We start from the raw sequence: 22,683 nt of genomic DNA, 5'->3' as shown, positions 1-22,683 counted from the left end.
GCCCTTGATGAATTGCCGACTCCCCGCCATGCCCCCGACGACGTCAGCAAATGTTATGCTACTTGGCAGTATAAATGCACCTGTGAGTGCACAAACTAGATACTGTGGAGAGGACCACGGACGGAGACACAGGGGCAGTGCTAGGCAGACTCAGAGACATAGGAACAGTGCAAACATCAGTAGTGAACAAGTACTAACACTAAAACAGACTGGGAGCATACACACAATACACAGAGAGGATACTGGGGGAACTCACAGGCACAGGTAGGGGCTGGGAGGATGAGAGCCCAACGGATAGAGCGTCTCCCAGTATCAGAGAACAGGAGAGATACCTATAGTGGAGCTTGGTGTAATGCTTCGACACGTGAATGTACTTGTTGCTATAGGCAACCCCAGTCCCAACAGGGTACTACAGAGGGATGCCTATAGATTCCTAGGTCAGAGATGTAGAAGACCATAGGAAAATATCCTAAACCCGTACCCCTCGCTTGCAGTACATGGGTTCAGCTAGCTGCCACCAAGCTGACACCCGTGGGCTCTGCACTGAGGGAAAGGGTAAGAGATTTCACAGATTTTCACAGAGGTCCACAATGGGATCCCTGAGATTTCCCTCAGGAGTCGGGACTCTCACCACCCCTGCAATGTCTTGTGTGTTCTCTCTGTGCTGTGTGCTCCTGCTTCTATGCTGTACAGTATGTCATCCCTTGGCTGGAAGTTCAGGGTCATCAGATTCTTCTTCTGGCAGATGGGACATCACAATGGAGATAGGGCCATCTAGTGGATCCTAGAAGTACTGCACTCAAAAGTGGTAATAATACTCCATCACATTTGATTCTTAAAGAGCCAACCTCGAGTAGCGGAAGTGGTGTGTTGTGGGCCCAGATGCAAACATATCATTTGGGCCTCCCTTGACCACCCAACCCAAGCTCACCATATGCCATATCGGTCAGAATGATCAGCAAGATCGCTCAGCAAACAGCGATGTGTCAGTGCTGTGTGTTGAGCAATCTGTCAGGGCCAGTGTTCTCCGGTAAGACCACTGGCCCTGACCAAATTTATATCCAGCATGCTGGAAATTAATTGCTGGGCAATAGCAACACTCGGGCCATGCATCCCTATGGCCCCTACACACGGAGCGATGTAGGAGCATTTAATAACTGATCTAGTGAGATTGATTAGAAAATGCCTCTAGATCTCTGCGTGTTTAGGCCGCATTACACATGGTTGTGGATTTCTGCAAACTACATTAAACCATTGTCTTAAAAATATATTTAATCTGGGACAAACTATCTAATGCAGGGGTTCCCAATCTTTTTTGATTCACGGCACCCTAGAGAATCAGAATTTTTTTCACAGCACCCCTAGGTCCCAAAAAAATTAATTTGATTGGGTTTATATGCGATTCTTAGTGGCAGTAATGTGGTAAAGGGCATAATTTGCTTCTGTTTGTACACATTCTATGATTGGCAGCCACTAGCACTGGTTTTGCTCATAAATAATTAACCATTAATAATTTGAGTTGGTCCTGGACCACCAAGCCGCGGCACCCCTGCATGTGTCCCGAGGCACCCCAGGGAGCCACGGCACACAGTTTGGGAACCACTGATCTAATGTAAACAAAAATATACCAAGAAGTGGCTCTATTCAGGTGTAGCTAGGTAGGTTTACCACAGCGGCTGGTAAACCTACCTAGCTAAAGGATCATCCCTTTTTGTGGAAGGGATGATCAGCATGAAAAAACTAAAAAAAAAAAGAAACATAACACAATTCTGATACAGTATATTGTAAAAAACATGAATTGCATTGGATGGAATACAATGCAATTTAAGGTTTTACTATATATTATATTTTCTTGAGATCCAGATTTACACGGATCTCAAAACGGATCTTATTGGCTATCTGGCTGTCACATGTCTTGGAGCCAAAACATACTGTATGACAGCTGATAGCCAGTGACGTAAATTCATCCCAGGTGCCCGGAGGCAAGATGAATATTGGTGCACCCCCCCCCACACACACACACACTTTATTATATATAATCTAATATGCTATGGTGCCGCTGACTTCAGCATATATTCATAGTTTAACTTACTCTAACCCCCTCCTTCCCTGCTCCTCTACCTCCGTCTGCCACCCCTCCGCCTCACCATCGACCATTCAACCCTACACCTCTCACTCCTCCCACCTCCAAGCCCTGTCGCTCCTGCATCTCTCACTCTTTTCACTTCTCCGTCCCCCTGTTACCACTGCACCTTTTACTCCTTTTTTCCCTCCACCTCTATGTCACCCCTGGCTGCACCTCTCACCTCTTCCTTTCCTTCACCTCTCACACCCTCCCTCCAATTACATCTCTGTCCCCTTGTCATCGCTTCACCTCTACATCCCCTTCACTGCTTCAACTCCCAACCCAGGGGCAAATGCAGGAGTTTTATGGGGGGGGGGGCAAGGCGGCCGTGCGGAGTGTATCAGAGCCGAATGCCGATAACTGCTGAGGGGAGTGGGACGGATGGACACGCACTGCTACTATTCGTAGTACCTAGTAGTGCTGCAGCTGAATGTCAGCGCTGCAAGGACCCACTTATCTGGTATGCTAGGGTGGGGACCCGCTTACTCAATGTGCACTGCGCCAGTCCCTGCTCATTAGGTATGCACGGGACAGTGCATATTTAATGAACGGATCCCTGCCCCTTGCATACCTAATGAGCGGGGACCGGCGCAGCATACAATTAAAGCCAGGTCCTTTGCGCTGGGGAACTTTCTCACAGGCACTGCGGAATCTCCGTCTGGACTCCCAGGAGGCAGTGGGGCCAGTGCCCCCTTTAAGGCTGGCACCCGGCGGCAGATGACTCCATTGCCTCCGGGTGTTCTGCCACTGCTGATAGCCAATAAAATCCCGTTTTGAGATCCAGGTAAATTCGATTCTGCACATCACTAGATTTCACACCCCTGCATTGCCAGGCTAATTTTATAAAAAAAAATGTTTTTAGATTAGCTGGAAATTTATGTTTTTTGTTGATAAAAGCAGATGTTAGATGTTCTTTGTTTTCGCAGCTTACTGGAATGTATTTTAGAGCATATTATACAAGGATAAAAAAACAGAATATTTTCTGGGGGGGGCTGATTCATACCCATTTGCAATGGGACAAATTTGCCGCATTACAGTCGCTGAGCCATTTGCTCCAGGAGGGAAGGGAAGGTGGCTGTAACAGGGGAACAGCCAGCATTTCATAGCCGTGCCTATAAAAACACTGGGCGTACCCCTGCAGACACAGGCGTGTCTATGCCTGCTTGGGGTGGGTGGCCGAAGTCACATAACTTCACCTCCCGCTCTGAATTCGGCCATCTGCTGGCTGTGAACATACATAGTCTATAGGTCACAGTGTATGCACAGCCCAATCCCCAGTGAGCCGCCCGGGCAGGGTCACATGTGATCCATCACATGCGATCCTTTATTCTTGTGATGGATCGCATGTAACCTCTGTTCCCTGTCCTCCGCCAGGTCGGAGGTGGTACGACCTCTGACTCAGCTCTGATGCACATGGGACCGTGCATCAGACCTGAGGGGACATCACACTGACCTGATTTGGAAAAATTTCTCGGCCCATTCCATCAGGAACGGGGGAAATTGACCCAATCGAGTTAATGTATAGGGACCTTAAGACCCAGCTCCTACAATTTTACTATCTATTGATGGAACAACTATCTAGCCTTAGGGTTATTCTTGACTCCTCCCTCTCCTTTAAACCACACATTCAACACTTCTCAGAGCTTCACCATCGTACTCCCCGTGCGAACGTTAATCAGAATAACCCCCCTCCCAATGAGCATTGTGCCAGTTTGTAAGTACTACAGAAAGGTCCGGATTAACAATAGCACAGACGGAGCTGCAGCTACAGGTCAGTTTATCTCAGGTAAGGAAAGGCAAAATAACTGCGCAAGTATGGTATAAACTCACAGCCAGTGGCAGTTTTTACCCATAGGCTACACTCCCCCCCCCCCCCCAAGGTTAAACCTGCTACTGTCCTCTGCCTAAGTAAAGCCAGATGCAGTGTGGTTCACTGTGGCTTTGGCTTCACTGTGACTGGAAGTGACTTTCCTATTGGAAGTCTGACCTGCCAGTCACTCAAGGCAGTCCCATTGGGAGGTGTTCCCTCCCTCCGTGATGTCTCTCTATGCACGGGTCAGCACCAAAAATGGATTCTGCACATGCACTGGACCCGGGACCCTTAATACGCCTCCAGGAGCTGCTGCAAAAGTAGCCCATAGAGGCTGTGGCCAGGTAATGTGCAGTTTGTAAGAAGCTAATGCGCATGAGCTGGCCCCGTGCAGGGGACCGGCGGCCCGAAATCATTTGCAGCAGCGGCGGCAGCAGCGGGGAGCACAGCAGCGGCGGCAAAGCCGACGCTGCTTACATCAGTCTACTGCTCATTTATAGATAGAGAGAGAGAGAGAGAGAGAGAGAGAGAGAGAGAGAGAGAGATGTATAGATTATCTCCAATTGTACACTAGTTTCACCACTACACAAATATCAGCATACGTTACATGGATATGTTATGTGTACATTTGCTTCACCTTTTTTTTGTCTTCTGTGCCAGGTGTGGTTCGTGCCTCGAGTATCTTCCCTATCCTCAGTGCCATGCTCCTATTACTAGGGGGCCTTTGTGTTGCTGCCAGTCGTGTTTACAAATCCAAACGCAACATCATCTTGGGAGCTGGAATTCTATTTGTTGCTGCAGGTAAGAGGTGAAGTCTAGCGCCATATTTTCATTTATCATTTTGGACTTAAATTATCACAATATTATCAATTACTATTTATGGGGAGAACCCGCAAATAATAAATGCAGATGTATCCTCATACATTATTGCCTCATCCTAGGCCCCGGTCGATGTCCTCGGCCCCCACCGCGGGGCCGGAACTTGCGCAGTAGCTTTTTTGGTACTGTGCATGCGCTGGCCCCCAGCCTCGATGGGCTGTTTTTGCGGCAGCCCCCAGATGCATATTCAGGGTTTTGTCCTCGTACTGCGCATGTGTGGAACCTGGTTTTTATGGGCTGCCACCCAGCAGACCATATAGAGGCATCCCGAAGGGAGGCAACACCTCCCAATGGGACTACCATTGGTGACTGGTAGATCGGACATCCAATAGGAAGTCACTGCTAGTCACAGTGAAGCCAGAGCAGTCTCATAGACTGAATCTGGCTTCACTTAATCCAAGATCAAGAATACAATAATTATAGCCTGCATCATTAAGGAACTTTCTATTTGATCCATTTATTTACTACGGGCACCTTCTCCTTGGCCAGCCAGGACGCTGGCACACTATTACTACAGTATAAATAGGATTTGGAATTAGCCAAAATTAATTGACGGAGAACCCAGTCCTAACTAAACTCAAATAAGGACTTACATGTTATTAAGAATTATTTGTCTTGACCACTATCACGGTTTGAATTGATTGATTTATGCTTCATTACTTTAATTGTTTTATTGGTAAAACATACATATATATATATATGCAGAAAAAGGTTCAGAGGGCGCTCTAAATAAATCAACAGTTTACTTAAAAATATACAATTTAATAAAATATTGATCAAATGATAAAAGTTCAATAGTACGATGCAATTCAATCGTTCACAGGAATTGGATGTCAAGATCAACATATGGATGCAGGCAGCCATATGTTGATCTTGACATCCAATTCCTGTGAACGATTGAATTGCATCGTACTATTGAACGTTTATCATTTGATCAATATTTTATTAAATTGTATATTTTTAAGTAAACTGTTGATTTATTTAGAGCGCCCTCTGAACCTTTTTCTGCATTTCTAAACCATTGGTCCTGTCTAACAGGGGACCCTACAGAGGTGCTGCTCTATTTCTAGTAGTGTGCGCAGATAGGGGTACCCTTTTCTATCCATATATATATATATATATAAATATATAGATAGTTAGATAGATAGATAGATAGATAGATAGATAGATAGATAGCAACCAATTCACCTTCCCATACGTAGTGATCAAGCTCTTTTCCAAATAGTTTCTAGTAGATGGTGCTTTATAAATTTATGAGGAATGCATATGGATAGGATGCAGGTGGTCGAAATACCGATGTCAGCATCCTGATAGAGGGATTCCCAACAGGGGTCTGTCAAATATAGTTACCTTCCCCTTGTCCCAACATCCCTACCCTTCTCTCCCCCGCAGCTTAACCCTAACCCCCTCACTTGTGCCTAACGGTAGCCTTCTTACCCTGCAGCCTAAACCTAACACACAATATAACAAATTGACAAATTCATTATTGTATTTATTTTTTGGAAGTATGATATGACCTTTATTTTAACTTTTCACTCTCATATTATGACAGGTTTAAGCAACATTATTGGTGTTATTGTTTACATTTCTGCCAACGCTGGAGATCCCGGTACTAAGCGAGATGATGAGAAGAAGAGTCATTATTCGTACGGTTGGTCCTTTTACTTTGGGGGACTTTCTTTTATCATTGCTGAAATGATCGGGGTCCTTGCCGTTAATATCTACATTGAAAAAAACAGAGAAGCTCACTGTAAATCACGTACTGAGTTGATCAAAAACCCCTCTGCCATCCTCCGTTTACCAAGCTACCGTTTTCGATATCGCCGACGTTCTAGATCAAGTTCACGCTCCACCGAACCTTCTCAGTCAAGAGACACTTCTCCTGTCGGAGTCAAAGGGATACCTTCAACTGATATCTCCATGTACACCTTGTCCAGAGATACCTCGAAGGCAAATGTAAGCAGCATGTATAATACAGAGCGTGGAGACCACAGTTTTCTACAGCTTCACAACTGCTTCCCGAAGGAACCTGGGGTCACTGTTACTGTCACGGGACCAGCCTCAAACACAGGCACCCTGGGCAAGGATGGTTCAAATACCAACACTCTAAACAGGAAAACCACACCTGTGTAGGTGATCCCAAGTTTAAGGTCTTCTAAGTGAGTGTGAGAGAGTGAGTGTGCAAATGCGTGTGACAGGATGAAAGTTTAGGATGGAGATAGGAGCCATTTTATGCCATGTAGCTGCCAATTTCTGGTAAAGAGGTGCCAGGAGTCATAGGCCTCTCTATCAGTAAAAAATAATTTCTGAACCAAATGGTCAATGTTATGAAACCTGCATTATATTGTTTTGCTAAGAACAAAAAATATATACTTATAAAGAAATAATGTACATTTTAGGATGTTGATTAACAACTGTTATTTTTAAAGATGAGTTCGGCTAACATTCTTCGGCCAGCGTTGCTGCTAAACTGTAGCTTCTCCCAATATTTCTGCATTATAATAATGACCAAAACAGATAAATAAAGCGGTTTAATATTCCAGCTAAAACAATTCTAAAATAGGAAATTACATAATCATGGAATTGTAAATGAAAACTGTTAAGAATAAGTATTAAAAAAAAAAAAAAAAACACAGGCAAACGGGATCCAAATAAATATCTGAGCCGTTGTTTCCAGATTTAGGATGAACACATGTTTGGGCAAAATAATGTTAGCTATGAGCCAAAAAGTGTTATTTGGAGGATGAGTGAAGAATACAGTACAGCCTTAGATCAAACATATAGATACATCATTTTACAAGTTGTCATAGACTGGTAGATACAGTATTTAAAGAACCCATTGCTAAGTTTGGCTTTCATACAGGCAGATTCTTGTGCAGTTCAAATAGCAAAAAATCATTAAGTTCTCGATGGCCTCTAAAAAATATTTACACAGCAGTGTAACCCTGGATATACTCTTGATCAGGGGTGGCCAAATCAGTCCTCAAGATCTACCAACAGTTCATGTTCTCGGGCAACCTGTGGATCTATAGTAGGAATAAATGCAGCAGGTTTGAAAATGTGACAGTTAGTGATGACGATAGCTGTGCACCAGCTAGGTGACCTGGGGAATGTGACAGTTAGTAATGACTACACCTATGCACTAGCTAGGTGATCTGGGGAATTTGACAGTTAGTAATGACTGCAGATGTGCACCAGTTAGGTGATCTGGGGAATGTGACAGTTAGTGATGACTTCAGCTGTGCACCAGCTAGGTGGTCTGGGGAATGTGACAGTTAGTAAATAATACAGCTGTGCACCAGCTAGGTGATCTGGGGAATGTGACAGTTAGTAATGACTACACCTATGCACCAGCTAGGTGATCTGGGGAATGTGACAGTTAGTAATGACTACACCTATGCACCAGCTAGGTGATCTGGGAAATGTGACAGTTAGTAATGACTACAGCTGTGCACCAGCTAGGTGATCTGGGAAATGTGACAGTTAGTAATGACTACAGCTGAGCACCAGCTAGGTGATCTGGGGAATGTGACAGTTAGTAATGACTACACCTATGCACCAGCTAGGTGATCTGGGAAATGTGACAGTTAGTAATGACTACAGCTGAGCACCAGCTAGGTGATCTGGGGAATGTGACAGTTAGTAATGACTACAGCTGTGCACCAGCTAGGTGATCTGGGGAATGTGACAGTTAGTAATGACTACAGCTGTGTCACATCTAGGTGATGTGGAAAACGTAGACCGTTGGTAGATCTTGAGGACCAGTTTGGCCAGCCCTGCTGTAAATGAACCACAGTGCTTTTTCTGAACATTACAACTGCCTATGTTAAATCAGTGTTTAGAAACACTGGGCAAGATTATCAAACCTAAAGGTGACAAGTGAAAATGTTGCCGATTTCAGCCAATCCGTATCATTTAGTACATTCTACAAAATGATAGCGATGATTTGATTGGGTGCCAAGAAAACACCTTTACTTGACCTCTCTTTAGGAAGACAAATCTTCCCCAGTCAGTATAACCAAGGATTTAGCATAAGCACCTGTATACCTAACACTTACCTGAGGGGCCATGTTACTAGCAGTGGACAAAATATTTAAACACCTTTGGTACATGTAAGCTACATTATACTACATTATGTGGGTGATTCTGGTTGACTCACTAAAGCAACATGAATTTGCTGCCTGACCCCTACTGCTGGTCGCCGACCATGGAATGATTTTTCCCCTGTTCGCAAATATAAGTCAGTCGTGACTGACCTATAATTGTGCCATCCTGTCCAAGAACAGTGCCTGTGACGTCAGCTGCCCGCCTGGGTTCGCAAGAGTACACCCAGCATTTTCCTGGGTGCACCCAGCGTCCCCATATGAACGTCTCCTGCCTTGGCATCCGCACAGCAGCCTTGTACATGCGCACATGCAAATATGTGCATGCGCACAGCGTAAACATTGGTCCGTGGTGCGAATACCCCGGGGACTGAACAGATCAGAATGACCCTCTTTGTACCTTAATCAGTCACTTGCATTAATTTACAAAACAAAAAAAAATGTTTTTCTAAACAACTGATTATTACAATTCAATTAATGTACAATATTGGACTTTTTATGATTGAGGACGGTTGTCCCATTTGTGACCATGGGGTTGATGTATCAAGCAGTGAAAAAAAGTGGATAAGTGGATCGGTAGAGATGTTTTCCAAAGTAACCAATCAGCTTTGAGGAAAGATTTGTAAAGCACATTTTCTAAAATGAGAACTACAGTATATGCTTCTCCACTCTTCTGAGGATTTGATACATATCCCCTTCTTTAATTATCTTTGGGTGTTTTTATAAACTGATCCTGGGTTTCTAAGGGGCAACTTTGCCACTCTTCTGAGGATTTGATACATATCCCCTTATTTATTTATCTTTGGGTGGTTTTATGAACTGATCCTGGGTTGTCATCTTACTGTAGTCCCTTAGGATTTTCACTACACTGAAACGGGTATGGGTAAAACCCGGACCAGACAGAACCCTGGAATGCCGGACTGGACAGAACCCCGGAACACCGGACCGGACAGACTCCATTCATTAATATATATCATTCTGGAGCTTGTAGTGCCCAGGGCGGTGCATTGCTGGGTCCATCCTGTATGGCGGGGCTGCTCTGACACCTGCCACCAGGGAGAAGAGAAGGGAAGGGGGGGATACAGCCTCCCTGCATGGTACGGGGGTGTAATAAAAACCGGAACGGTCCGGACCACATGGGGAGGCTATATTCTCCCCTTCCCAATGTCCCTGGTGAAAACTTTCACAGGGACCCCCACGGACAAGACACCCCCCCGGATGGGACACCCCCGAACACTACAAGCTCCGGAATGCAGAGGCCGGTTTTTACCACTGAAACTGGTAGACAAACAGCTGCGCCAGGACTAGTGACTCAGAATGTTCCAGTTGTGATAGAGAAAAGGACTTTGATTTCTCTATTTCTCCTTTAAATCTATACACAAATTATATACACTTCTTCTTGAGCTGTGTTCCAGCTGGAGTGTTACTGGAAAAAAGACTATTGGCAATTTCATGCTCTACCCTATAATAAAAAGCTAAGCAATAGGGAGCTCACCACTCACTTCCTTTGTCTTCTGCTTCGGCGTAGAGATAATGAGTCACTGCCCAGCATTCTCAGCTTCGTGTTAAGAAGGTAGTAGAATATGACCGCTCCTTGGTGCAAATCACTGGAGGATTTCTAAAAAGCAGCTTTATTCAGTCATGTTTTAAAAATAGCTACATACTGATATGTATCTGATTTTAAGACAGAAAAACCCTTCAGTGACTTCCTGCGTGGCGATATACTCTATAAGTTTACTTACGGAAAGTTGTATATGTTCTACAAAAATGTGCTTATAGTGTTGCTGGTGACATTTCAGTACTGAAGATGAATGTACTTAATACTGTATGTATTACTTACAGTAGTATTGCACACAAAAAGAAAATAACTGTCATTTAAGATGCTTTAGTTGCAATGTGAAACAATCAAAATTTTATTTTTGAAGAGCTACTTTAAAATATTAAGTTCATTTTCAGTTTAGCAAATGCTTGGCAATGTGACTTAGAGTTTCACTTATCCCTCGTCATTCCATAGGCTAGTGTTCTACACTCACCATTCCATGGGATACTGTTTTGCACTCAACATTCCAAGGCTACTGTTCTGCACTTACCATTCCATGGGATAGTGTTCTGCACTCACCATTCAATGGGCTACTGTTCTGCACACACCATTCCATGGGCTACTGTTATGTACTCAACAGTCCATGGGCTACTGTTCAGCAATCAACAGTCCATGGGCTACTGTTCTGCACATACCATTCCATGGGCTACTGTTCTGCACACACTATTTCATGGGCTACTGTTCTGTACTCACCATTCCATGGGCTACAGTCCTGAACTCACCATTCCATGTGTTACTGTTCTACACTCACCATTCTATGGGCTAAAGTTCTGAACTCATCATTCCATGGGCTACAGTCCTGCAATCACCATTCCATGGGCTACTGTTCTGCACTCACCATTTCTTGGGCTACAGTACTGAACTCATCATTTCATGGGCTACAGTCCTGCACTGATCATTCTAGGGGCTACTGCCCGTGAACTCACCAATCCATGGGCTACTGTTCTGCACTCACCATTTCAAGGGCTATTGATCTGCAGTCACCATTCCATGGGTTAATGTCCTGCACTCACCATATCATAGGCTACAGTCCTGCACTCACCATTCCATGGGCAACTGTTCTAAACTCAGCATTACATAGGCTACAGTCTTGCAAGCACTATTCCATGGGCTACTTTACTGCAATCAACAATCCATGGGCTACTGTTCTGCACACACAATTCCATGGGATACTGTTCTGCACACACCATTTCATTACATGGACTACAGTCCTGAACTCACCATTCCATGGGCTACTGCACTCACCATTCTATGGACTAAAGTCCTGCATTCACCATTCCATGGGCTACAGTCCTGCACCTCCCATTCCATGCGCTACTGTTCTGCACTCACCATTTCAAGGGCTATTGATCTGCAGTCACCATTCCATGGGCTAATGCCCTGCACTAACCATATTATAGGCTTCAGTCCTGCACTCACCATTCTATGGGCTACTGTTCTACACGCAGCATTACATAGGCTACAGTCTTGCACGCACTATTCCATGGGCTACTGTTCTGCACTCAGCATTGCATGGGCTACAGCCCTGCACTCACCATTCCATGGGCTAATGTCCTGCACTCACCATATCATAGGCTACAGTCCTGCACTCACCATTCCATGGACTACTGTTCTACACTCAGAATTACATAGGCTACAGTCTTGCACGCACTATTCCATGGGCTACTGTTCTGCACTCAGCATTGCATGGGCTACAGCCCTGCACTCACCATTCCATGGGCTAATGTCCTGCACTCACCATATCATAGGCTACAGTCCTGCACTCACCATTCCATTGGCTACTGTTCTACTCTCAGCATTACATAGGCTACAGTCTTGCACTCACCATTCCATTGGCTAATGTTCTGCACTCACCATTTCATGGGCTATTGTTCTTCACTCACCAGTCCATAGTTAACTGTTTTGAAGTCCATTTATGTAGCTACAGTATACCTGCCAATGGCAATCCTCTCCAGGTGAAATCACTATGTGTGTGTTGGACAAAAGTAGAAAACCCTTGTAGTACGTTAAAAACTGCTGTCATAGTACAAAGACCCAGAAAACGGAATAGTTGGGTCCTTTGGGTGAGATGGTATATTGTCATTGTTTTGGGACTATTAGACATGTGTTCCCCATTTCATTGGTAGAACGTGGCTTTATATTTCTCATATAAGGGCTTGAATTCTCTTGCTCCTAGCTCATGTATTCCTAAATTCTCACCTTCCAGTTACACTTTACAGCATAATACATATTTTACAACACATTTATATCAATCTAAATCAATGTTAGGTTTCAGGGGCTAAAACACACACTTACTGACATCCAGCATCAATTTGGAATGATTACCAATCGATAAAAATCGATGGAATTTGACCTTTCTTAAATAAAATGCATAGAGACAGAGCTGGTGTCCCTGCACTCACTACACCAAGTACAATAGTATTTTGGGAAACAAATTCTAAGTGGGTGCTTCTAAAATTGAAGCAGACTGTACTTAGTGACTGAATACTATTTGCACTGTGGATATCATACCAACTTTTACCTACAGTACAGTACAGTTCGGTGAGGGTCAGGTCAAGGTAAGACTCACGAGGCTTGGAGATATATATCTCAGTAGATAATTTAACCTTATAAATGAAGTACGAAAGATGGTTGACAATACCCGGCTTTCTAAGTGATCCGTCTATATCACCTAGGAATTAAACACGGATTGCTCCATGTGTATGCCTCATTGCTATGGCGATGCGCGGTCCTGCCTGTCGCCATCAGCAGCTCAGATTGTCACTATATGTAGTGAAGATCTAACCAAATTACCATGGAACACTGGTTAGCACAGATCGCCCATACACATATCGCTACGCTTGATCGAGCAAGGCATGTGTGCTGACGAGCCTACTGTATATCGCTCAGCACAAGTCTTATACACATTACCCCGTGTGTCCCAGCTGTAATAGGTCTTGTATATAAATTAGGGTCCATAGCAGTTGTGTTATCACATAAGGAGGGGTATGCAGAAACAGTAGACTGAGATTAATAAAGGTTAAGGACAGGGACACGACAGTGTGGTGGATCCCATCATGCTGATACATTACGATGCATCAGACATAACACTTATAACTTGAAATGTTACAGAACGTCAAAAAAATGGAGAAGTGCAGCAGTTGCCCATAGCAACAAATCTGCTATGGAGTATACTTGATAAAGGCTTGCTAGAAAATGATTGAAAGTTGCTATGGGTCATTTCTCAGTTTGTCCACTTCTACATTCTTTAGAACCTTTGATACATTCCCAGCAAAATACTTTATGGGGTTTATTTACTAAGATGGGTTGGTATGGGCAACCAATCAGTATCTTCTTCTTATCTATTTAGCACATTTTAGAAGATAATAGATATAATCTGTTTGGTTGCCCAAAGCAACATCCAATCTTCAATAGAACTCCCATATTAGTAAATAAATACCTATAGGTCCAACTTGTTCTATAGCGATATGTTTTTTGCAAGTGTCTGCTTTGTTGCTATAAGTTACAGCCCAGTTTCCATGGCAACAGTGTTCCGGCACTTCTGCCAGTATTTCTGCAGCATGTCAGTCACGGGCTATCTTCCGTTGATATTTATTGAGGCACATCTGCATGACACTAACTTTATACATCTATCAAGTGATTGCAGATGGAGTGTCAGCCAGCCTTGGCCGGCACTCGCCAGATCCCTTGCGCTGACGAGCGCCGGCGATAGAAACTGGGATGTGCGTGCGTCTCACAAGCATGTGCGTCCCAGTATCGCTGCAGCTGGGCAGCGTCTCCCTGCCCGTCTCCACTTCAGGGAGACGCTGCCCAGTTCAGGGGGGGGGGGGGGGCGGGGCGGCGAGGGGGATCAGCGGGGGAAGCGGCGGGGACCGACGTCAGGCTCCGTTTGCCAAGGGGCTTGCAAGCGTCTCATGCGCGCACGCCCCTGGCGGTGGCCAGACGCTGGCAGGGATAGAATCGCCAGCCCCTGCAAAGTTAAAGCCAGCTCCATCTGTAGCACTTTGTTAGCCAATGTTTCTACGCAACCTAAGTGGTGTGAAAACAGTAAGCACCAGCATAGTAATAAATCACTGCAGAAATCACTGGTTAGAGGAGTGGCAATAAACATATCATTAGCGTAATGGATTATTATTATAATAAACAGGTACTGTATATTGAACAAACAGAAAAACACATCATCTTCCATAGAGACCCACTTTATTTTTTATTTATTAACAGTTTCTTATATAGCGCAGCATATTCCGTTGCGCTTTACATAGGGACACTTTAATCTTTGTTGCTATTATACAATCCTTTCCATGTCACAAGTCACTCAGAGACTACTCTAGAGCGATGCATTCCCACAGTATTATAGAACGCATTAGTAGAGTCATTTATCTCAGAAGAAGGTGTGAGGGGAAATTAGGAACGATCATGATAGTAATGTTTATATATCAAGCCAGGTGTATGGGCAAGCTGTCTACGCTGCTGCTGTGCTGGGAAATATCCTCGGCAATAAGTATAGCCGTGGTGAAATGCAGTGCAATTTACCTCTACTAGCACCTGCTGTGCTTCATCCATTCCATTGGCACAATAGTCATCTATCTCCCTTGTCAAAATAATGTAATGCATTGGGAATATGTGTCTGGCAGTAATATAAGCTATTGCTCAACGTGAGAAGGGCTCAGGGTCTCCGAGGACATGCAGTGACGGGAACCTTATGAAAGAGATGTAGTTAAGGACAGAATCAGAGAGAAAACCTTTGAGGAAACGAGGCTTTAGTCCCAAGAGTATACGTGCAACAGCATACCTCCCAACTTCTGGCTGGAGGAAATAGGGACACTCGCACAGCGTCTATTCTACTAGATTGGGGGGTCTCCCAACTGCCACCCCCCGCAGCGGGACAATGCCTGCCGCGGGTGGGACGTCGGGACAGGACCCGAAAATCGGGACTGTCCCGACGGAATCGTGACAGTTGGGAGGTATGCAACAGAAGAGGAAAGGACTAGCACAGTATAGTAAAAATCAAAGTAAGGTTGTAAATTTAGGAGAGATCATTTCTTCAGATGCTGCTTCTCTGAGGTCATAATTGGAATAAAATCTGACACAACCCCATTCCGTTATTCTACAGCAGGCATGTCCAAAATATGGCCCTCCAGATGTTGTGAAACTACAAGTCCCATCATGCCTTGCCACAGTTTGCTATTAGGGAATGCTAAAATGATTGCAAGGCATGCTGGGATGTGTCGTTTCACAACAACTTGAGGGCCGCAGTTTGGACATGCCTGTTCTACAGTGATTGGGGGTCTATATTTAAACACCAAATGCTGGGGCCGCAGGTTTTTATTTTTAAGCAAACAGTGATATTCCCAAGAAGGTAGTTGCTCCATGTACCAAGGTTTGAAGGGGGAGAAGATCTGTAAGCAGTAACAATTTAATACCATCCTATGTGTGAATACCAGATGGTTCAATCACCGCACCGTTAAAAATAATTTATTTAAGGGGTCCCACTTCTACTCTTTGTTTTATTTTATTTATTTATTTTATTTATGTGTTAAGTAGAAATCCACTCATCATTTAAACTTACAGTACCAACTGTTTGGCAGCATTAGGCGCTTACTGAGTTGCAGGGAGCTTCAGTACGCCAATAAAGTTGTGGGTATTTGTCTGCCAAGTTCTACAGGAATGACTCAGACAGGGTGAAAGATCTGAGATCCAGACTATTATTTTGTTACGTTATAATTTGATAATCAACTCATCATTGGAGATCGAGATGTTTTTAATTAGAGTTCCCTTTTAATAGTGTTTTATATTACATATACAGTATAAACATGAATTAGTGTGTGATGGCTGTAACCTGTATAACTGCATTTTGGTAGCAAAATAAAAGTGCAGCCACTGAGAACAGTCACAGGCCCAGTTATTGTCAGGGGTGTGGCCAAATTCAGGGAGGTGTGGCCAGGGGTCACAGGGAGGCATTTGTTCTCCTCAGCAGTGCTACAAAGGAGCGCCATGCCCCCTCATCAGCTGAAATGGGCTTTTCATAAGAGAAAATGTGATCTATAGATATAGGGCCAGATGTATCAAGATTCAAAAAGTGATACAATGGAGAGTGATAAACCACCAGCCAATCAGCTCCTACCTGCCATGTTACAGGCTGAGTTTGAAAAATGACAGATAGGAGCTGATTGGCAGGTTGTTTATCACGCTACATTTTATCACTTTTTGAAGCTTGATACATCTGGCCCTAAGTATGAAAATGTGACCTATAGAGTATGTTGTTTCATCCAAAGAAGTAACATTTCATCTTCAGTACTGAAATGTGTAATTGAGGCAGTGCTCTTCATTAGGGAAACCCATCAGTGGGTAAACCATTGATGCTCACAATCTCTGGCACTTTTGATAGCTACCCTCAATGGTATGAAACCATCTGCAAGGGAGTCATGGGGTGAGATTTAATAGGATGAGAGATTCAGAAAGTGAGAGATTTGGGAAGAAATCTCGGTACTTGTGTATTTTGGCGGCGCCCATCGCATCGCATACCATAACACATACGATGGTATGCGATGCGACGCGATATCGTACGATAGTGCACGATGGCATACAATTTTGAAATTGTATGCCATTGTACATGGCATACGATGCCATACGATGCGATGCGATGCGATTAAACATTGTATAAGCACCCTAATGGGTGCTTATACAATGTTAAGCACCCAAATGGGTGCTTACAATGTTAAATGCACCCCCACGCCACCCCCCGCTATAAACGTGAACCCGAAGCGTGGCGAGCGCAGCGAGCCCGCGAGGGGCGGCGGTACGCGTCCTACGACCTTTTCATACCCCCACTATCCACGTCGGCGTGGAGTTGAGAATAGAATAGTGTGGCGAGCGCAGCGAGGCGAGCGCAGCGAGCCCCGCGAGGGGACGCGGATACCTTCACAGGTAAACGCGTCCCCTCGCGGGCTTCACAGGTGTCCGCGTCGCCACGGACACCTGTGAAGCCCGCGAGGGGACGCGTATAACTGTGAAGGTATCCGCGTCCCCTCGCGGGGCTCGCTGCGCTCGCCACGCTCCGGGCTCGGTGGCTCGCTGCGCTCGCCACACTATTCTATTCTCAACTCCACGCCGACGTGGATAGTGGGGGTATGAAAAGGTCGTAGGACGCGTACCGCCGCCCCTCGCGGGCTCGCTGCGCTCGCCACGCTTCGGGTTCACGTTTATAGCGGGGGGTGGCGTGGGGGTGCATTTAACATTGTAAGCACCCATTTGGGTGCTCAAAAGCACCCTTTAGGGTGCTTATACGATTTTTGGTCGTATAGGGGGTCAAAATCGCGTCGCATCGCATCGCATGCCATCGGGTGCATGGCATGCGATGCGATGCGATCTGTTCGTCGTACGACGGACATCGGGGGCGCCGCCAAAATACACAAGTACCGAAATCTCCAGTTTTTTTAAAGCGGCAATCGTTTACACTTCAAAATCAAACTGGTCTTGCAGTGTAAATGATTGCCGTTTTAAAAAAAACTGGAGATTTCTTCCCAAATCTCTCACTTTCTGAATCTCTCATCCTATTAAATCTCACCCACAGTTTCACACATGATGGTCATCCCTGCTTTGTCATTCAATGGGATGCAGGTCAATTAAAGCAAATATACTGGGACTTTTGAGGAAAACAATGAGTGCCTCTGTATCATCAATGGTGGGAAACCATCTGGTTCTCCAAATGGAAAATGTATTCTACATTGGGCATAGACCATTGATGTTTTTTAATCAATGGCCATCCCTACACTGCAATTACTTCCAACTTTGAAAAATGTTTTAACATACTAATGTAAGGCTGAAGTAGACAAAATGGAAATATCTAAAAGTTAAATAATATTTATACAAAATATGCCTTTGCTTTATTTTACAACTCTCTTAGGTCTTTTTTTTTTTCTCAAAAAATATTAACCACAAGCAAACAATGCCTCTACAGAAGCAAACCTATAAATACAAAGACGCCCAATCCATAACATCACACAAATCCGCTTCCGTAATTTTGGCTCACTTACGTCCACTACATTTCCAACAAGGTAGAGCAAGATGTGAATCTCTTTCAGGTTATTTGTGTAGATTTTATATGATTTCATTGATTCACCCAATGCTGCAAAAGTAATTATTGACTGTGTAGTTATGAACACAACCTAAAAGACATGATGAATCTAACATTAAATATACCTCTTCTGTATTTCGGAACATCGAGAAAGAAAATCATGTGAGAATTCCTAGGGACCAGACAAAAGACGGGAATACAGGGACTAGTCAGTGCCTTTTATAGTTTTGCCAACACAACAATGCACTATAGTACAAACCCTATAGTAATGTGTGGTCATTCTTCCCTTAATAGACCTCACGAGATCATATGATCCATCCCTTAATTAGTTACTTTACTGAATATTGCCAGTTTGTGCCGATTACTTTCAAAAAAAATAGTGACACCCTTTTAATGATTACACCAAATGTCCATATTTACCATGCAGCCTAGTTCACAGAAAGTGCTATAATTCCCAATTGTGATACGGGATGCGGTCATTGGGTCACCAGCATGATGTCGACAGTCGTTAGGTCAACACCATTAGGCCCACGTGAGTCTAGGTCGACATGCAGAAAGGTTGACATGAGTCTAGGTCGATATGGGTAAGGTTGACAGTCAAAAGGTAGCTCTAACCCATGTTGAGAGGTGATATGATTACTATGTTCAAATACAGGAATCCTATAGATATGACTTAGTCAAGTCAGTAGTTACAAGTCAGATAGGTTGAACTCGATGGCTAACATATTTTTTTCAGCCTTAATTACTATGTTACTATGTATGGCTTTTTAACATTTTTTTCAGCCGACATGTGCCGACAGACAGTATTTCGTGCCCTACCATCCACTAGGGTGTGGTGGGAGAATAAACTAGTGTGCCGAGTGCAGCGAAGCACCGTGCCCGAAGCATGGCGAAGGCAGAAAGCCATGCTACATGGCGTCGACCTAAATGCATGTCGACCTAATGGTGTCGACCTAATGACTGCTGATCAACATTGTGGTGACCTAGGGCCAGATTCTCTAAGCTTCAAAAGTGATAAAATGGATAGTGATAAACAGCCAGCCAATCAGCTCCTGCCTGACATTTTTCAAACACAGTCTGTGACATGGCAGGTAGTAGCTGATTGGCTGGCTGCTTATCGCTCTCCATTTTATCACTTTTGAAGCTTAGAGAATCTGGCCCCTAATGATCCGTACCCTGTGATACGGTGGCTTACAAATACTATTTGGGAGGAAAAAGAAACAGTGTTTTGAATCTGTTATTGTTGCTTTCACGTGGAAAACTTTACGAGAGAAATAACATTATATGATCCAGTTAACAAAAAGAAGATGTCTCAGATATGCAAAGGAAGCTGGCAGCCAGCAAGCTACAGAAATACATATTTGAATGTATTATTTACAGAGCCATTACAAGCTTCATGAACGGGAAAAAGTCATCTGCAACTTCCGAATTATTATTATTATTTTGTTTGCAAAGGAATCTTATTTCATGATTCCGATCGTTTTGCACCGATATGAGATGTGGTACAGCCTCGGTGCTCAAAGACTACATTATTTCTGCCCTAATAAACTGTGAAACATAAAAATATATTTAGGGCATAGTAAGCAGCGAGTGCAAATCTAGTTTGATGCAATGTGTGAATGTGAAACATGCGTGTATATGTGAAAATATGACTACAAGATATCTTAAGCAACCAATATAGTATTACCTGGGCTTGCTTCTTTTTACTTTTCATTTCTTTTTAATCAATATTGTTTGGTCATTATTTGCTTTTACGTTTCTAAATTCATCTTTTTTTATTTCTTTAGGTATTCAAAAGTACAGATTATACTTTTGGTATTCTATCATGTCTGGTACAGGTTCAATTTTCTGCATTTAGAAATTTTACAAAGACACAAAAAAAAAGTAAAAGCAAATGAAAACTGTGTAATAAAGAAAATACAAAAAATATGGGTATAGAAAAAAAAAAAGATCATTAGACGGCATTTCTGCTTTGTTGTCATAAGATTCCGTTTTCTTTTGTTCTGTTCTCAATTCTGGTTTGTAGATGTCTGCCCTTCGGGCCATTAAAATGTGATTATTTTCCTCTGTAATCAATTTAAACGATGTGCCAAACTTCAAATACAACCACATTTTGGTGATATAAGTTATGATGCATTCTTGTGTTCGACAGAACAAATCTTACACACACAACACTACATTGTGCCAGTCCACCTGAATGTATAATGAAAGGTTTCCAACAGTATCAAACTGGTCTATTTACTAAACCATGGATGGCAATAAAGCAAATAAAATAGCAGCCAATCAGCTCCTAACTGCCATGTCATTGGCTGTGTTTGAAAAATGACAGGAATTGATTGGCTGGTAACTTATGTCTGTTCAGTTTAACGCTATGCGAGGCTTAGTAAATAGACCTCTATGTTATATCCTGTATGTTGAGCAAGTTGGTCATCTGTCAAAATAGCATAGGCAACACTTTAACAAAACAAGAAATAATTTTATCTTAGAAATGATCAACACTAGTGTTTACACATTTCTTCTTCGTTATCTAAAAAAAAAAAAAAAGATGTCCAAGACTTCTTATGAAGATATGTTAAAAATGGTACTTATTCACTATTTCTTAAAACACTATATTAAGGGGTCTATTTATGAAACAGTGAAATAGAGTGGAGAAGTGAACCAGTGGAGAAGTTGCCCACGGCAACAAATCTGTTGCCAATCACATTTATCAAGTGCATTCTATAAATGTATACATAGCAAATGATTGGTTGCCATGGGCAACTCCTCCACTATCCCACTTTCCACTCTTAGTGTTCCCGCTAGGCTATTTTAGCGGGGCGCTGCGCCCTGCTCTTTTTTTAAAGAGCAAAATGTGCCCTGCCCCTCTAGCAGCGCCCTGCTAAAACAGCCTGCTGCCTGTCCCCACCAGAAGCAAAGGGAAGCCCAGCACCGCCGTAGATGCCAAGCGCTTCCCCAGCAGCGACTTTGGCGGGGCCAGGCCCGCCCCTTTTGGCGATGTCGGCGGGTCCGGCCAGTCTCATTTTGTGACATTGGCGGCTGGGCCCACCCCTTTTGTGATGTTGTGACCCGGGCCCGCCCCCTTTTGTGACACCGGCATCCCAGACCCGCCCACAATGGTGATGTTGGCGGGCCCGGTCCGCCCCTTTATGTTGCCCCTGTGCAGCACCGCCCTGCCCAGCTCCTAGAAGGAACGCTAACTGTTCACTGCATCATAAATAGGCATGTTAATAACAACAACAAAAAATCCTAAGTACTGTAACTGTTCACTGCAACTCCACCAGGATATAATTAAAACTTCTTGTAATAGGGAATGCAATGTAAAAGTCTCTGTAATTGTATTTTTACAAACACAAAAGAGGACTGTTGTTATATTAAAGTTTCAGAAAGAAAATGAGGAATGCTCTCCGGAATGCAAAGTTTCTTTTTTCTCTGTATAAAATCGGAATTCTGTAACTTTAATGTAGGCGAAATCAGCTCTGGGCACAATTATTGTAAATGTTGTTGGCATGACATTGTAGCTAAGGATAGATGCACTATGTATGCGTATCAGGTTGGGCAAGCTAAAATATTACAGGGACTGTACTTTTGTTTTATCTCCTGTCCCAATACTTTGAAATAATTCCTAATAAGCTGTCTCAAATTTTGGGGGACATATTCATTGTCCTTGGGGGTCGTGGGGCTTACTGCCGGAGAGTAGCCCTTAGCTTTACTGTCCAGAGCTATTCTTACTGTCCAGAGCTATTCAAATTTAAGTTAAACCCATGGCTAACACTCATTGGCCCAGATGCACTAAGCTTCAAAAAGTGAGTGATAAACACCCAGCCAATCAACTCCTACCTGCCATGTCACAGACAGTGTTTGAAAAATGTCAAGCAGGAGCTGATTGGTTGGTTGTTTATCAATCCCCATTTTATCACTTTTGGAACTTAGTGCATCTGGCCCATTAACTGATAGTTGTTGGTTAAGTGTCAAGAACTATGGGTTAATGTGCATAAAGTGGCCTCAGGACAAGCAAAAGCCCTACTTATCGTCAATGCAGAAGCGGACTTAGACCTCATTGGGTCCTAGGCAAGAAGACACCGGTTTAGG

The 22,683-nt window shown here is 43.7% G+C and overlaps 1 protein-coding gene across 3 annotated transcripts in view; it reads left to right on the top strand.

Moving 5' to 3' along the window:
• CACNG8 (calcium voltage-gated channel auxiliary subunit gamma 8) overlaps positions 1-21,992 on the top strand; it is a 212,108-nt gene extending 190,116 nt beyond the window's left edge. For all 3 annotated transcript variants that reach the window (XM_083162591.1, XM_083162589.1, XM_083162590.1), the window contains 3 exons: positions 4,596-4,736; positions 6,367-6,943; positions 20,382-21,992. In XM_083162591.1, the coding sequence (XP_083018717.1) occupies positions 4,596-4,736; positions 6,367-6,943; positions 20,382-20,532 (869 nt within the window). In that variant the 3' untranslated portion in view covers positions 20,533-21,992. The remainder of the gene's footprint in view (positions 1-4,595; positions 4,737-6,366; positions 6,944-20,381) is intronic.
• Positions 21,993-22,683: the final 691 nt, after the last annotated feature.

The sequence above is a fragment of the Crinia signifera genome, chromosome 19 (assembly GCF_055691185.1).
Source record: "Crinia signifera chromosome 19, ASM5569118v1, whole genome shotgun sequence".
Lineage (NCBI taxonomy): Eukaryota > Metazoa > Chordata > Amphibia > Anura > Myobatrachidae > Crinia > Crinia signifera.
The sequence above is the reverse complement of the archived record's forward strand: the minus strand, read 5'-3'. Positions and strand labels throughout refer to the sequence as shown.